At 35.5% G+C, this 18391-nt stretch overlaps 1 protein-coding gene across 6 annotated transcripts in view; it reads left to right on the top strand.

The window, feature by feature from the left end:
* Nucleotides 1–18391, top strand: part of Hmgcll1 (3-hydroxy-3-methylglutaryl-CoA lyase like 1) — a 130566-nt gene that overhangs the window by 23861 nt on the left and 88314 nt on the right. For 4 of the 6 annotated variants that reach the window (XM_076860069.2, XM_076860071.2, XM_076860070.2 and 1 more), the window contains exons 2-3: nucleotides 10091–10171; nucleotides 10375–10482. The exons of the other annotated variants lie outside the window; for them this stretch is intronic. In XM_076860069.2, the coding sequence (XP_076716184.2) occupies nucleotides 10091–10171; nucleotides 10375–10482 (189 nt within the window). The remainder of the gene's footprint in view (nucleotides 1–10090; nucleotides 10172–10374; nucleotides 10483–18391) is intronic. 6 annotated transcript variants of the gene reach the window in all.

Here is an 18391-nt window from a genome sequence, read left to right on the forward strand (position 1 = left end):
CAAAGTGTTTGGAGTTCCTTGCTGAGAGATCTTGAATAATTTCCATGTAGGATTTTGATTGTGGCAAGGACTGTATAGGTAATTGGCTCCACTGTTAACAATGATCCCTTTCATTGAAAATTTTAAGCTGGTAGGTGTATTTTAAAATGATAGATGGAATAACTTTAAGCTATCATTTTTGCAAAAATATTTTTAAAACCCTTTTTATGTCTACACTTTATATTTACAAAAGGCAAACATTGCTCAAATGGCTCTTCAGGAAGGACAATACTAAATGCTTTATATTCATATTCTCATTGAATCTTTACAATGAAATTATGGGCCAAGTGTCATTATTATTCCCATTTCGAACAGAAGAATAATCAAATTATATTTTCCACATTTGTGCAATAGTGTCTGCTACAGCCTAGTTATTTTTCTCTAGATATTTTTTTCCATCACACTAGATGGCCAATTACAGTATTGTTAAGAAATTCCTCAGATTTGCTTTAGTAGTGGTATTGGAAATGCAGCACCAAGAGTAATGAATGCTTTATTTTGGGTATATTTTAAAAAGAGTAACTCCTTTGAAATTAATCACTATATCCAATAAGCTTTCTTTAACCAAGATCTAGCATAACATCTTGCATGTTTGATATCTAATCAATATTAAGAAAATGAATAAATGAACAAAAAACTATTGCCCTTATATTTATTTGTTGAATGGCTATTATATTTATGGAAAGCTTATATATGTACATACATATTCATATATATATGATTTGGCAAAACTCTTTATAGCTATTACCTGAATTTATTCTAAATTAATAAATGAAGTACAGAGTGGTAAGAACATTTTCCAACAGACATGGTGGGTGCATACTTGTGATCCCTTTGGCTGAGGGCAGATAATCACAATTTCAAGGCCAGCCTGGGCAATTTAGTGAGACCCTGTCTCAAAATAAAAAGGGTCTGGGTAGCCTACTATATACAAGGTTCTAAGTTTAATCACCAGAACCTCACAGGCAAAATAGTTTTTCCCCAGGATGGCAAATACATTTTGTCTTCTGTATCAGACTCAACATTGATAGAAAATGGGAGATTTACAGTATCTCTTTGTAGTCGATATTGGAGTAGATAGATATATTGAGAAGTCCTAGGTGGTACTTGGCCTCATTGTGAAAGCCTACTGTGTTTGATTACCATTGCCTGCTCTGAGTTTAAAATGGAGAAGCAGTACGATTCATGATTTGTATTTTAAATCTCTGCAGTAGGTCAACATGTCCTACAGAGATGGCATCTCTGCATTATTTGTCAGACTATTTAAGACTTTGAATTTAGTACTATTTTACAGTCACTTTCATTTTGCTGTATTTGGTTTTGGATGCCTGAATTTTTTTGAAGGTCCCCTGAATTACTTCTATAAATTCTTAATGAAGTTTGAGTTTCATTTAATATGGTAAGAACTTCATTCATTGACATAGTGAAGCTTTATGATATTTTTCAGAATGTCTGGATTTTTCAGGTCTCTTTGAAATATAACAGTAGAAGAGTTAATATAGCTTGAGGAGAATTCTATAAATCTCTACTGTTGCCTGTCTCAAAAAAAAAAAAATAAGAGTGGGGAGTGGGAGGAATATTTTATTCTCTCCATCAGATAGAAAACAATACAATTCCTTTAATCAGTGGCTGCTTGCCTTACACTTGAGGCAGTGTTAATTGGCTTTTGCCAAAAATAACACAACAGGTACAGAAGCTACATTTGGAGTTGAGTTTTTGGTAGTTCTCTGACATCCTTGAAAATTTTAACATCTTTCTGGCTTTGGTAAAGGCTGTATTAGTCACTAAAGTGGACTTATGATGAGGCCATAACTCCTTTACTTTAGGTACGTAAGGATGACATAATCTCTTCCATTTCCCAGGATGTTTTGCTTTCTCCTTTCCCCCTACCCCTCTTTCTATCCCTCGCCCCTTTCCCCTTTTCCTTCTCCACCTCCTTACTCTCTTGGCTGAAGGGAATAAATGAGCTCTTTCAGAAGCTTCTCTTTGCCCTTTCCTATTGTGACAGTTTTATATTATGGGTTAAAGAACCAATATATGGCGGTTATCTGTTTCACTACCAAATATATATATTCCAATTGTACACTTAGGGACTAAAGAGAGATTGTAGAGGAATGGAGTCACAGGATTTCACTTACCATGTGGCCTCTATAAATCCCTATTCTAATAAGGGGGTGTTTTCCAAGGGGATACTTTGGATCTCTAAGTTTTGATGTCAGCTTGGATCTGTGTCCAAGACTGAAATGTTTAGTGGTCTCCTTTATCCAGTGCTCATTTACTGTAAAGCCGTTTGGGGAAATATTAGAAAACTACAATATACATAGTTTTTATAATATTATAAGGTCCTTCTCATGGGAATTTGTTTGCTCCTTTATTCCACTGGTTTTTGGCCTGAAAATTGGTGCAGGTATATAGACTAGCATGAGGTCAAGGCTTATTGAGGCAGCTGACCTCAACTAATTGGTCCACTTCATCCTTGGTTTATTTTGATTGTACAGATCAGGGTGCCACAACCATCATCCCTTGTTAGGAAGGCCTGACTTGTGCACTGCAACATGTTTACCCAGTAAGTACATGTAGTAGTACTCAGCCACTGTGAAAAGAGACCGGGTCTCCAGACATTGCCAGATGTCCTCTGGGGGATACAATTGTCCTGATGGAGAACCAGTGAATATCTATCTATTTTTACAGGCTATCAGGAAGTAGCAATATCCCACCTATTTTCAAGGATATGAAATAAGTATAAATTGGTCAGCAAATTATCCTAAATCCCATTTTACAGACCCTTTCCTCAGATCAGTTCTGACACCAATTTTTTTTTTTTTTTTTTTTTTTTTTTTTTTTTTTTTAGGTATGATTTTCTAGGAAACAGATTCATGGATGAAGAGTTGTTTGTGGGAAATTGTTGCCCTTGGATTCAATACCTGTGGGGGTAGTGAAGAATACAGGATTAGCAAAGGAGAAATGTGAAATCTGATGTGCTCACAACAAAGGTCATAGTCACACAGGCTCTCTGGAGCCCATACTATAGTCCTTCAAGTTGTACTACCTGAAGCAAAGGGGCTAGGCCTTTCTGTTCCTTCTTCAACCACCCACTGGATGATCACGGGGCATGGGCGTGAGCTTAGACAAGGAGGCTTTCTGTAACTAGGGAAAGGGGCTACTTAAAGGACAATACTGCCAAAACTCTAGCATCTGGGAATGCTTCAGTCCTGCACGGAGTGTCTGAGCACCACTTCACCATACCCACAATAGTCTGCTACTAATAATCATCAAAATTTACCAGGGGTAGACTTTACCTAAGTTTACTAGCACCTGATAGTATTTCTGTAAGCCCCTGTTCTGCTACCTTTATTACTCAACAACTCATCCCTAACAAATATCCAAAACTGGTTAAATATTATGTGATATAAGACATCACACGTAGTTTTGTTATTTTTCTGAGAACGTTTGTAGTATGTTTATAAGCATGCAAATACTCAGACATGTTGATTTTTTTTTATGGCCAATCAGAAAATAGACATTACTTAAGTATTTTGATGGAGGAACTTTATTAAGAGTTGAACAGTTTTATTCAAAATTTAAATGGCATCTAATAGTTTTATTATGTCTAAGAGAGTATATTATAAAGTTGAAAACTCCGAGGACATCTTGGATGTGATGTCTCAACTTGCTATTATTATACAGACAATATGGTATAATCAAAAGATCATGAACAGCAATGTAATTGCTTTTTCTCAACAGTAGTAGCGACCCAATTTAAATTATCATCTGTATATATTCAATCAATTTGACTGCTTATGAATTTGCAAAATGCAAAAGCAATTTTAGTGGCTTCCAAAATAAACCTTGGGAATGATGTCAGCAGATCAGGTAAAAATGTTTTGTTGGCAAAGACATTGAGGAAAGAATTTTCCAGAAATAAAATCCTTCAAATCAGAATTTTAGTCTTGTTTTTTTAATTGGCACTTTCATTTTTATCTTAAACTATAATTAAGTGATAAGGATAATGTTAATCAAATATAGATCATGTTGGTTAATTTTTTATAAACTTAATTTTATTATTAAGTTGCCACAAATAAAGAATAATTTTATTTCTTAAACTAATGTAAATAACAAATACCATTTAAAAAAGCAGAGCTAGATATGCAGGATCAATGCTCTAGAAAGCATAGAAGGGTTTTCTCTTCTGGAATTCTTTTTTCTGGGAGGGGGGATACTAGGGATTGAACTCAAGGACACTCAACCACTGAGCCACATCCCCAGTCCTATTTTGTATTTTATTTAGAGACAGGGTCTCACTGAGTTGCTCATTGCCTCTCTTTTGCTGAGGTTGGCTTTGAACTCATGATCCTCCTGCCTCAGCCTCCTGAGCTACTGGGATTACAGGCATGTGCCACCACACCCAGAGTCTTTCTTGGAAATCTTGTCAATTTATTTTAACTCTTTGGCTGAGTGGTTCATTAAATGTGTGCATTAAAAGTTACCATTACCAGTTTCTTTAATGCTTCTCCTTACAAGTAGTTTCTCTCATTTTTTGTGGTTACTATTATATTATTATCACTCATGTTTTATAAACTGTCCTCACAATCTTTTTTCATATTCTCTATTTTTAACATTATATCTTGTTTTATTTGTAATACAGCTATGGATTTTGATAAAGCAATAATTAACTAATGAATATCAAAGACAGATATGCATTTATTTCTCAAGCCACTTTTTACAAATGGAATTTAACTGAGAAGTGAATGTACATGCTGCCCATTGAGAGCCTGTTTTATAAAAATAATGAATACATTTAGATGATTTTCTATTATTCATCCTTTTATTCCATTCTATAATCTGCCATATGTGCAGATAACTGTTGGGGAATATTCTTATGCTTCTGTAACTACTATTGATTTTTCCAGTGTTCACAAAATTTATTACAGAAGGGGTTTTTATTTAGTTATGTTGTATATCTACACTGACACCCAACACTGGTTTCCCATAAAGTTCCAAGAATACACCTTAGTATACATAGAGAGATAGGACATTCATGTTTGTAGAGCTTGTTTTTAATCTCTGTCAAAACGTTGACTGTTTTGATGGTTGTTGGGAAGCAAAGCATTGCACACTCTTTACTTTCTTTCTGATTGTTTCCAAATTGCTAAAAAGCTTTCAGATACTTTCCTTTACCTTTTGAGCTGGTAAATTAAGAAATACTATTCATGGTGGATTAGGTACCTTAATAATACATTACAAAAATTATTTTGCATTACAAACTTACTTGGTTTTGAATGCATTCTTATTAAATTGACACAGATTGCCTTTGAATTAACCCTGAAATATGGATATTCTGGAAATTGGGTTTCAAATATCAGCTTTGTTTATTCAGCTCTTGGTTCCAAAGAATCACCCAGGGAGAAAAATATCTTTTGATTACTCTGGAGGTCCAAGGTTTCTGTGGATATCTGCTATATCAGTGATAATAGTTTACATGCTTCTGATTATATTGGGTTAAAAGAGAAATTAATATCCAAGAAATAACAAATAGCAGAGTGTAGAGAGTTTAACATTACCACAAAATGCACCATGTGCATATTTCAGATGTGATGACAAAAATAGATTCTTTTGGAAAAGCTGATATCTAATGCCTCCCCAAGAAGTCCAATTTAATTTCAAAAGAAAATCACACAATTTCCTGATCCACACTTCTCATCTGTGTAGTGGGAGCATTTTATTTGGCCCTCAGAGTCATCTCCTTGGGAATACTGATTATGAAAGAGGATATTTCAACTGTACACACAAAAAACTACTTCTCAAGAAATGAAGTCAGTGGAACATATACAAACTTGTGTAGAAATTTCTACTATGATAGTGTTGTGTAGGGAAAAAAGCTGTACTTGTAGGGTAGATAATAAGAAATGACACCTATCACCATGAATAGGGTTGACTGTATAAAGGCATCCATTATTACTGCTAGAAAACGTATGTATTGCATATGCATGCACACACACAAATACACACACACACAGGATTTCAGAGTTCTGCATCAAATTATGCCTCCTTTTAATTTTATGCACAATTGAAAAATGTGAATAAAGCAGAACACTTACATTTTATGTAAAAGTAAGGTTCATTACTATTTTTTCAAGCAAAATTCAATAGTTGACAATGTATTTAATCTCATCTTAAAGAAAACTAGAATCAGAGCCAAGGAATTTAGGAAGGTAAACTTAGAAAGTCATTTAATCTCTCTTTCATTTCTGCCTTACTAATAGGGTGGCTTCACAGATGAAATGGAGATAAAAAAGTTCTTTGGAAAAAATACAACATATAAATGCAAGATAGTATTTCTTTTATTGTTGCTCTATGAAAGTGAACCATTAGAAATATGATGCCAAATGTGGGCACACACTCAGCTGTATAACACAGCTTTTTGAACTCTTCACTCTAGATAATGCATCTTTTGTGTTAGACTAGTATCATATAATGTACTGCACACTAAACAGGATACACTAAGCTCAGTAACATAGGACTTTTACTGTTATAAAAATAAACTTTAGACTATAGACCTGTTTAAGGACTATGTTAATAACTTCTACAGCCTAATATTTTAAAACCTCAATTCCTTGTAACTTATAACTCACTCATATTCAGTGTATAGGTAAAGAACCCCCTCATTCCTGTCTCAAAGTAGCATGAAGACCCAGGTGCCACTAAAATGTTCACTAGCTATGGGCAGGAATTTTTGAATGATTCCTTTCATATACTAGTAACTATTATAACATTGGCTAATGTACTCACTAAATGAAAGGCTAACCTTACTTATCTTAGTTTTAGGTATGAATTCATTTATTATTTATAATTCAGTCATTTAAAAATGGGCCCATAATAAAAGAGAAATAGAGCGAGAGAGAGAGGCAAGCAAGACGTATTTGCAGATATTTTTTAAAATATATGTTTCTAAAAAGTATTATGGGATCATAGAAATTAAATTACTTAATTTTATCTGTAGAGGTTTTGAGTAGATTACACATGAAATCTTGGATAATGTATTAGAGTTTTGGTTGAGGAAAACAAATATTTTTGAGTATTAATAGTGGTAATTGTTGGAAAACGTTTCTTCTTTGTTGTCTTGCATATGTGCATGTCTTAGTAGCATGGCATGAATGCCTTTCCTTGATTATCTATCAAAGGTTTTCATCTAGCAAAGCGCTTTGGAAGATATAGTATGTCCAGCTGGAGCAAAGGCAGGCATGCTTGCTGTCCAATAGGAAATGCTGAGGTTCCCCAAGTGCAGCTGCTGAAATACAACCCACCAGACATTCAAGTGTCCTCTGGTTATCATCAGCATTAACATATATTAACTGAATATGTGTGATATGAGAGCCCTTTCTTGGTGACCTTTGATCTCTTTCTAAGCATTACTACCACAGATTCACACATAATGATTAATATAAAATCCCTCATGTTGTATAAGCACATGAGGCTGGGGGTGTAACTTAGTGGTAGAGCAGTTGCCTAGCATGCACAGTACCCAGGTTCAATCCCCAGCACTAAACACACACACACACACACACACACACACACACAAGTAAATACAATTGCACTTAATTTCAATGTGGCTATTTGTGAGTGTAAACTAGACCTAAGTTCAAAATAAATAAATAAATGAATAAGTGCCTGAATTAATAATCTTCTCATCAGAACATAGAATATGCCTCTTCTCAGATACTCCATCTTCCATGATTTCCTTACCAACTCTTACTGCTTCTATCTAATTGGTACATTTATTTCTGGTTACATTTTGGCATACACCCAGCACCTATTGCATTCTGTGACACAGACTGTGCATAAATAATGATCCGTTGATTGTACTGGGGAATATCTTTGGTCACTAGCTTAATTCAAACTGTCTAGAAAGACTGAAGAGTAGCGTTAGATTCAAGAAGAATTGAAAAATTCTATCAAATGGTCACACATTCAGCTTTGACTTAAATGACCATAGTGTTGGTTTTCTTCATATTACCTGTGAATAATTATCCAAATTTATCACATTGATGCAGAGAAATATACCCAGCTCTTTAATTGTACTCATTGTACACAAGCATTAAAAAAACACTATGTTCCTTCTTTGGGTCAAAATTTCCATGAAACAAAGAAATACTCTTTGTCCATGTATGCTGAAAGCTAATTGCTGTTGAAAATGTAGTTTTGTGAAACAACCATCAATAATGAGACCACATGTATTAAGGCTGCCTGGTTTTGTTTCAGGTTTTGTTTCATTGCTGCCATTTTAGGACTGGAAAGAGAAATGAGTCCCTCTTTTACACAATATTCCCATGCCATACATTTTCTTTATTGCTGGGTTGACATTATAGGCACTCCATAATTAGGCATGGTCTCATGACTACTATTCAGAACTGAACCTAAAGCAGAGGACTCATGTTCCCCTCTTAACTCTCCACCTCCTGTTAATTTTATGCATCATAACTTGCACAGAAGATGCAGAAATGAGAGTTGTCTTCCTTCTTGGCTAATTTTTGTTAACAAATTGCCCCATTTTAGGGAAATTGTAGAGGATGGTCTGTTAACATTATATCAGCGACCATCTGGGTTCTTCAACTGAATTAACACAGAATAGTAATAAAGCCTGTAAGAATTTTAAACACAGAAAGGGCCAGTGAGCCTTTTTCTGTTATAGACAAAAACTGCATCCTGCATCCAAAACAGCCACTTCACCATTGTATGCCAGTTATTGTCACAAGGACAAAGTGAGACAAGATGAATTGATCAGCTTGAATTTGTCTTTACTGATGAAAGGCACAGGTCTTGTGAATCTGGCTTGATTCTATCAACTATCCATGTGAAGAACTTAATGATGAGTTACCAACACTTCACTCAGAAGTACCAAGAGATTATGTTGGTACAGTCTATATAGGGTAGCTTCTTTGTCATTTAAACTGTGATACAAAACAGGCTATTTCTGTTTTTCTTATATTAAATAATAACCTTTAAATCAATATATTTAGAAGGCAGATGCCTCTTTTAAACTAGGTCCATCCTGCCTAGTCTAGGGACAGAAATTCCAGAAACCAGCCCATTTAGTACCTCAGAGTTGGGCAAAAGGTATAACAAGGTATTTCTTACATTGGGCTAGAGCTGGGGTGTTGGGAAGATATTGAGGCTTATGTTCACTAGGCGAGTGTCCATCAGGAAGCAGTGTTTGTGTAGTAGCTCTGTTGTGTGACACAGAGAAACAAATAGCATACTTTTATATCTAACCTTATCTTTCTGTGCATGAGCCAAAATACCAAATCGACACTTAAGTTCAGGGAATTGCAGGTAGCAGCTGGTATGACTCTGTGTGGCAGATATCTGCTAATACAATGGCTTAACTTTTATTTTAACAAAAATGTGATCTAGGAGCTGTGGCTGTGGCTCAGTGGTAGAGCACTCACCTAGCATGTGTGAGGCACTGAGTTCCACCCTTAGCACTACATTAAAAAAAATAAATAAATAAACAAAATAAAGGTAGTGTGCCCATCTACAACTAAAAAAGAAATCTTTTTTAAAAAGGTGATATAACTATATGCAGAATGATTCAACAGATTTGCTCTTTTTTTTTTTAAAGAGTGAGAGAGGTAGAGAGAGAGAGAGAGAGAATTTTAATATTTATTTTTAGTTATCGGCGGGCACAACATCTTTGTATGCTGAGGATCGAACCCAGGCTGCCTGCATTCCAGGCGAGCGCGCTACCGCTTGAGCCACATCCCCAGCCCCCAGATTTGCTCTTTAGATCCTGGGTAAATCCCTTATTTCACAATTTTATTTTTAGAAATTATTCTTTTGAATTTAAATCATAAAATATCAAGCAGTTATAAGAAAAATGAGTTCATGTTACAAATATAAGCAGGGTATTTAGATTGTATCATTATGTTGATTTCTTACTGTTATTGCTTTCTGGATGAGGCTTTATAATATAGTATAATTGTTTAGCTTTTTAAATAAGAAGTATGACAATCTAAATGCTACATTTTTCTTGTCTTTATATTTTGCTTTTCAGGAATCATCCCAGTTATCTGGGCTCCCTGAATATGTTAAAATAGTAGAAGTTGGGCCTAGGGATGGATTGCAGAATGAAAAGGTAAGTTTATATTGGCTTTACTGAGTATTTCAAACACTCAGTTTAAATATTAACATTTCTTCGGATGTTAAAGACATGTTTGTTTTCACTTGCTACTTGAGTTTATAAATCACATTTCTTTTCAGTTAGGAAGTGAATTTCTGTTTGTCAACAATAGACCCCATGTGACTTTACTTATAAACTAACTTTTTATGTTTTTATAGGTTATAGTTCCTACAGACATAAAAATTGAATTTATCAATCGACTTTCCCAAACTGGCTTGTCTGTAATAGAAGTAACCAGCTTTGTGTCCTCCAAATGGGTGCCACAGGTATTTAAATTCAGTTTCTTAATTAGACCATTAATTTAACAAGAATTGTTTAGTAAATACTCTGATAAACATTAACCTGATATAATTGTCTGTAAATTACTAATTGTTATGGTTTAGATGTGGTGTCTTCAGAAGCTCATATGTGAGATAATGCAAGAAGGTTTAGGGGAGAAATGACTGGGTTATAGCATTAGCCTAATCAGTGGATTAACCTCTGATGGGATTAATTAGGTGTAACTGGAGGCAGATGGGATGTGGCTAGAGAAAGTGGTTCACTGTGGGCATGGCTATAGGGTATACATTTTGTATCTGGAGAGTGGAGTCTTTCTGCTTCCTGCTCCTCCTGTGAGATGCTTCCTTCTGCCACACTCTCCACCATGATGTTTTGCCTCATCTTGAACCCTAAGAAATGGATCTTACTGTCTATGGACTGAGACCTCTGAAACTGTGAGCCCCCAAATAAAGTTTTCCTCCTCTACAGTTGTTCTGGTAGGGTCCTTTAGTTACAGCAATGAAAAAGCTGACTAAAACACTAACTTTCTCTACTATTACAGAGAATTAGCTATGCCCTGATATGATTAAAGCAAAACCCCTTTGATGGAATTATTTATATGAATTGAATCCTAAAATCTACCTTGGAACTCAGTACTAATCCCACACTAACATATGGACCAATGTAATGAGTCCAAGTTAAAGCTCTTAAATAGAAATTTAGGTACTTGGCTTCCATTTATCATTTTATGACTTACTTTATAAATAACCTGAATATTTCTTAGGATGTTAAAGCTTTCATAAAAAAAAAACTTTAGGCTTTATTTTTTTCATCTGATAAAAGGAAGTGATGATAAGTGGCCTGAACTGCCCCACAGAATTTCATATTAAAGGATGAGAAATAGCTATATGCTCCCTTAACTTTGATTCTTTCAATGCTTACATTTGCTAGAGATAAGACATGAAATTCATCAAAGATGAGATGAGGAAAGTCATCCATAGTCTTCTCTGGAGAACTGATAAGATAATAGAGCTTTATCCAGAGTTTTCAGGTGTTTGGCAACAGTCCTTGAATCTGAGAATGGATTCTAGTTTTTGAAACGCAAATAGCATTTAGCAACCAGGACAGCCCTTTCCTTTCCTAATCCAGGGCCTGTTCTCCAACATGGAGAGTCTCTCCCCATTACTTAATTTCACTGATTATTTCTGATCCCACTCCCTGGTTTCCATTATCCTCTATCTCTCGTTTAGTTTACTCCCCTAGGTACTCTCTTCCTGTCCTCTCTCACGTCTTTTCATGACCACTGACTGGGTTTCAGGTTCTGCTCAGATTCTGATCCTAGTGCTGTCCTCTACCTATGCTCTCCTCTTTGACTGTCCTTCCTACATCAACACCCACCTCTAAGATGAGTGCAAATCAATACTTGTAATCCTACCATCTCTAATATATTTCACCTGAATGTGTCACTGGCACCTCAAACACATTGGGCTCAAAATCAAGCTCACAGTGTCCACCCTGCTGTATATGAAGTGTTCCCTTTGGAATCTTGGACTTTAACTTTCAAGGGACTTTCTTTTTTATTCACTCAATTCCTATTGTAGTCAGGGCTGCTATAACAGAATACCCTAGTTTTGATGGCTCGGGTGAAAGAATTATCATAGTTCTGGAGGCTGGGAAGTCCAAAATCAAGATTTCAAGAGAGATGGTATCTAGGGAAGACCTACTTCCTAGTTTGTACATAGCGGTCTTATTGTATCTTCATATGTTGGACAGAAGAAGAAGGAAGCAAGTTCTCTCTTGTCTCTTCTTATAAGAACATTGATCTCATCATATCCTCTATCACCTAAAGCCTCCCCAAGCCTCACCTCCTAATACAATGGAATCTAAGATTTCAACATGAATTCTGGGAAGATTCAAACATCCACTTGGTAACAGTTATTGACTCTTAGAATTCTTATTCCCCAGTGTAGTCTATACTAGTCTCTTTTTTCAATCTCATATTAGTAACCAAGACCTTCATTGACCAATCATGTGGTAGTTCCTTAAATGATGTTCCTAAGCATTGTCTGTCCCTTGTGTCCATGTTTTGCTTATTGTGTCTACAGTAATTGTTCAGAAATATCAGCCTTTGCAACCTCACGTTCTAAGTTCTTTTCTCCCAATTGAAAGAGCCTGGAAACTTTGGTCTGCTATTCAAGTTGTCCTCCATTTGCAGTTTCTTTTTCTTTTCAGCCTTAACTTCATTACTCTATTTCACTTTACTGAAGATCTTGCTAAACCAAACTGCTCCTTGTTCCTGGTTTTCATGTCCTACCCATTTATATATACACTTGTTTTTTTTTTTTTTTTTTTCATCTCAATTTCTTCATTTTTAAGCAGTTATTACAGAATGATGTGAAAATGTTAAAGTCCTTTTCATTACAATGCATTTGAGGTAACAGAATCTGCAATGGGTTTTTCGCTGATGTGTCACTTTTCAGTTATCTTTATTTCTCCTCAAAAGAGTTATTTTCCTCTATCCCACTGTCACTTTGTATTTTATAAATATTCTCCAGTTGTCTACTATCTAGACCATGATCACTATGAAGATCAGGAGTTTTATTTATCATTGTATCCCCAGTGCTTGGGATATAATAAGTAGGTGCACAAGAAATTATTGTGAAATGAATAAGGAATCAGCCTGAAAGAAAAATAAAGTATTACTTTCAGTTATCTGGTATGGGCAAGTGACCCATTTTTATTTATGTATTTATTCCTACATAATTAAGGGTATACATATTTCCCTTAGGTAAACAAATAGGTTGATTATTCTAGGCATATTTCCTGGAGATTTTTATTTTGCAAAATTCTCATTGTTTCAATAGCTGTCATTGCTTGTAAGGGAGTGCAAATTCTTTCCATCTGTAAGTCTTTATGAATTTACTTGATATTTGTTGTTGTTGCTGTTGTTTTTTGTCTGTGCTCACTTCACATGATATGCTGGTTTAACTTTATAATTAGGATTAGGAAAGAGGACAGTTCTTGATAATATTAACCAATGAATATTTCAAATACCAACTTTTGCTAATCCTCTTCAAGGTTGTTTTCCTCCCTCAGTGGAAGATAAAATATTCTTCCTGACAATGATTCTCATGGTCATATTCTGTTATTATGCAAAAGTAAACATTGCCTGATAGGTTATTCTTCAGACCCATCTATGAGGGCATTTAAAAAGATGAGCCTGGAATCCTTTCTAAAGGCCATACTTTTTCTTGCACACCTACAGAAGAGAAAAGATGGGCAATAGAAAAGGAAAGGCAGTCTCCTGTGAGCAGTAACTGGAAAATGCCTCCTGGCCTCCTTTAAATAGATACATGTGATAGGACTATAAAATCATATGATTTATTCTGAGTTTGTTCGTGAGTTGAATTTGGGACTTAACCTATTGAAATTTAATGAGCTCTTTCTAGGCTCAAGGTATTATCAAATAAGCAGTTGTATTCCCCCACATAGTTCTAGAGGACAGCTGTGATGAGGAGAAATGCGTCTAAAACTGTGTCCCTGTTTGCATTCTGCCTTGCACTTTGAGTAAGCAACTTAACCTCTCTGAACCTCAGAAATCTCAGCAGTGGTGCCTGCAGCACAGGGGGGTTGTAAGGAGGCTACTAGGACACACAAATGGTCCTTGAATGTGAATACCCAGAGTCTGGAGTGCACAGTCACAGTGTTTTTCATAATGGCTGTACTAAGATATATTTCATTTTAATGCTCATCTGGTTATATTTATTTCAAACCAAAAAGAAGTAATGTAAATGAATCATATGTCTGCAAAAGAGCAGTGAGTCTGAATCTAGGATATGGGACTCATCTTCCTAAGTCATACCAGTCTCTTTCTACATAACAAACGGAGTGATTTTCGAAAGGCAATCTTGAGGATAATCTTTTACAGAATTTGACTATTTAGATTTCAGTGAGCTTGCTTCTTTTTAAAAAAATTTCTTTAAAAATTTTATATCATTCTCATTTCAGAAGAAAATCATAGACCAGACATATTTACCTTAAAATAATATCTGAGGTCTGAGATTTTTAACATAATTATTGTAGTACAATAGCTTATTTATAATAGTGTCTGAATAACTTTGTTTCTAAAGGTAAATGTGCATTGTTTTAAATAGATATTCTCTGCATTTTATGTTTTTTTTTCTTTTTTTCCTATCAAATGTAGGTCATGGGAATATTACTCTAGTTTGTGTTTACATTGTTGCTTGTTCACTTCTTTTTTTAACATTTTGAGGCTATTTTTTTTTTTTTTTTACAGCTTCCCTCCTACTGTTTTGTTTGGCAAAGACTTTCTAACTGAAACAGCTAAAAGAGAATTTCCACGGCAGCAGGGTGCCATATAAAACAGGATCCCACACCTATAATCTAAATGGCCATAGATGATAAAATACCTGCCATTAAAAAATACATGTTCTTTACAACTTATCTGGAAAAAAGTTTCTTTAGAGTGACATGTAATGTAAGAGAATTTGAAACAAGTCAGGTAGCCCTTTACTTCTATGGAATATACAATAACAATAGAGAATAAAACATGTTTATAAAAATAGACAGGCTCCTTGCAACTTTGGAATGTGGCTGTTAGTAGTTATGGTGTTTAAATTGTTATAAATGGAGTAATTTTAAAACATGATCTAGAATTTTACATTTATCTTTAATTTACTAAATGTATCAACATCCTATTTTTATGTATTTCATATGCAAAGGCTCAGTCATAAATACTTAATCCTTGATTAATTAATTTTCAACTATTTGAATAGATAGATTATAAGTTTTAACAGCAGAATTAGAAATGCATTAGGTTGATAAAAGTAGAAGGAAAAGTAACAATTATTTATAGGTCATTCTAACACTGTAAATATGGCCTAAGCAAATGTTAGTTAGCCTGAGGAATGTGTAAACTTTTCCTTATTTTCCTTTTAGTGTGTAGTACAATTAGTTCTTTATTGGCAATGAAAGCACATTTATTGGTTTCAGGTTTAAATTTACATCGATGAGATGCAGGAGGCTGTAATTTCTGCTCACAAGTCCTGTCCTGTCATTTCTAACTCTGCCCTTTCTGAAGAACATGGGTGTGTGGAAGAGAGGAATTGATAATGTAATGGAATATGTTGTGTGTGTGTGTGTGTGTGTGTGTGTGTGTGTGTGTGTAAGAAAGAAAGAGAGTGAGAGAGAAAGAAGTCAGAGAGCCCCAGATTGTTTGCTTATAAGACACAGCTAGCTGTCTGAGCAACTGAATCATTTTGGAGGGTTCCAGTACATTATATAGCCCAGGTGAGTTGGCCCTGCCATCAATATACAAAAGATCTTGGTGAAATTTACCAGGATCTTGGTACCTATTTTCTGGTGTTACAGGAATCCCTTTAACCAGATGAGGGGAGGGAGTGGTGGGACATTGGCTGAAAGGGAGCAAGACTTGACCCAAAGTTTCTCTGAAGGAGTTTGATTTGGAATACTAAATTATCTGCTTAATACACTATTTTCTAATGCCCACTAAGATACTGCCATGGAGGTTAAAGCTGCATTGTGACCTGTCACTGTCTTATCTTGTTACCTCTAGACCTTCCATGTATTTGTATAATAGAGATGGGTCTGTTTAGTGACCTCAGTCAGCCTCAGGAACCAACCATTTCTAATCACCAAGAATATCCTGAAGTTCATATCTTTGTCTTTTCTATGAGTTCAAGTCCAGGTGCACATAATAATTCTGTTTCCTTTAAAAATCTTTATATTAAGAGTTTTAACTGTACATTTTATTTAGAAACTATGTCTAAATATTATACTGTTTTTCAAACTATTTGAGCATACTGAATTTTTTGCATGTCAGATAAATGTTGTTTGTTCAATATTTGGTCCCAAGGAAGGACTGAAGAAGCTAAGTGCTTTTGTAAATGACTTTAGATGATTATTGAATGTAAATGGGGGAAATTCTGCTATAAGAATTATATTCATATAGATAAAATACATTAGTTCTTCAACAAGCAGAAAATAAGCATATACTATTTGCCACCTCAATTTGTTCCTAATATTTAACAGAATGAACTGTAGACCCTTCAGATTGCTTCAACAGGTGCAAAGGTTTCCCACTGAGGATATAGCTTGTGACTTATATTCTGCATTAGTGCACATGTGTATGTGTGTGTGTGTGTGTTTTCAAATATGTACAATTTCCACATACCCCTGGGACCTAGTAAAATTGATCAGGTTCTTCTTATTGTCTGTATAACACTCAATTCCAAAATTCAGTGGCTTTAAACATAACAACATTCATTTTTTTTTTTGTAGATAAAAAGTTCAGGAATAGCTCAATTGGGCACTCTAGAGTTTTCTCAGGTACTAATAGACAGATGGCAGTCAGAGCTGAACAGATGGGGCTGAGTGGATGGGACAATGGGGACAGGCTGGGCACCTCTCTTCATTTCTCAGAGCCTCTTCATAAGGTTCCTGATGGGATAGTTTGGACTTTATCACAGCTTGTTCTTTTTGGATATCTAATAACATAGCTCAGAGTCCCAAAGATGAGTGCTCCAAGAGGCAGGCAAAAGTGGTATTCATTTTACAATCAAGCCTTGTAAATTATATAGCATTACCTTTCCATGATCTATCAGTAGAAACAGTGACAAAGCTTACCCAAAGCCTAAGGGAGGATAAAGGCACTACCGTTTTTTTTTTTTTTTTTTTTTTTTTGTCTCAGGGATTAAACTCAGGGACTCTTAACCACTGAGCCACATCTCCAGCCCCATTTTGTACTTTATATTTAGAGACAGATTCTCACGGAGTTGCTTAGCACCTTGCTTTCCCTGAGGCTGGCTTTGAAATTGCGATCCTCCTGCCTCAGCCTCCTGAACCTCTGGGATTATAGGCCTGTGCCACCAGAGCCAGCAAGGCACCACTGTCTGATTGAAGTGTGGCATTCTGGAAGGAGGGCAGGTGGCTCAAGGTCACTTTTTAAAATCTTTTTTTAAAATGGCCTAGTAATTAACCTAATTATGTGGGGTTTTTTTCTTACTGATAAAGAATAAATACAGTTTATAGAGAAACAAGCTCTGCATTCTGAAATGCCTAAATTCCAAGCAATACATATTTTAATGCTGCCATGATTACCAGTGCTTTTGAAATGAGTCCAGGTAGCCTCTCACTTAGATGGAACACATAATAGCAGCGCTCCTACCAACTCCCTTTACAAAATTGCTTTCCCTCAAATGGGATTGGGTTGAACATTTGAGGGAGAGGTATTGTGTAGACAACATGAGAGTGAAACCCTGCATCAAGGACCCTCTGCATTTTTCCCATCCCCATCTACAGTTAAGGTAGACCTAGGACGGAACTGATGAAGGAGAGTCATTGGCATGTGCCTTCATAACTATTTCTGTCCAGAAGTGAAGCCAGACTTTTCCTGTACACCTATTTCCAAACAAATAGCCCAAACTAGAGAGGGTAATACTACAGGAGGGGAAATAACTCTTCTGCCAGAAAGGAAGAAGGAAAAAGCCAGAAAGTAAAGGGCCAAAGTGAGAGCTTGCAGTTTCTTTCTTTTACCCAACAAGCCCCTGCAACATATCCGGAAAACAGTGAGCACACACTGCTGCACAAATTGCTGTGGAAAAATGGTTTCCATGTATTTCGGAAGCTATGTCTTTCACATGAGACCTGGTCATTAATGTCCCAACTTTGGATGGACACTGTTACAGAAAATCTACTGTAACCTACCTCTCATGTCTCACATATGACACATGACTCAGTTCAGTGACTTACATTATTTAGGTTTTGCCTACTTATTCTTGAAAGGAAAAAAAAAAATGTGACGAAGGCGTTTTATTTTCAGAGCACAAGTTATTATACTCCAGAAATGAAAAGTAGCAATTAGACTTTTGTTGATCT

This window comes from Callospermophilus lateralis, chromosome 6 (assembly GCF_048772815.1).
Source record: "Callospermophilus lateralis isolate mCalLat2 chromosome 6, mCalLat2.hap1, whole genome shotgun sequence".
Classification (NCBI taxonomy): domain Eukaryota; kingdom Metazoa; phylum Chordata; class Mammalia; order Rodentia; family Sciuridae; genus Callospermophilus; species Callospermophilus lateralis.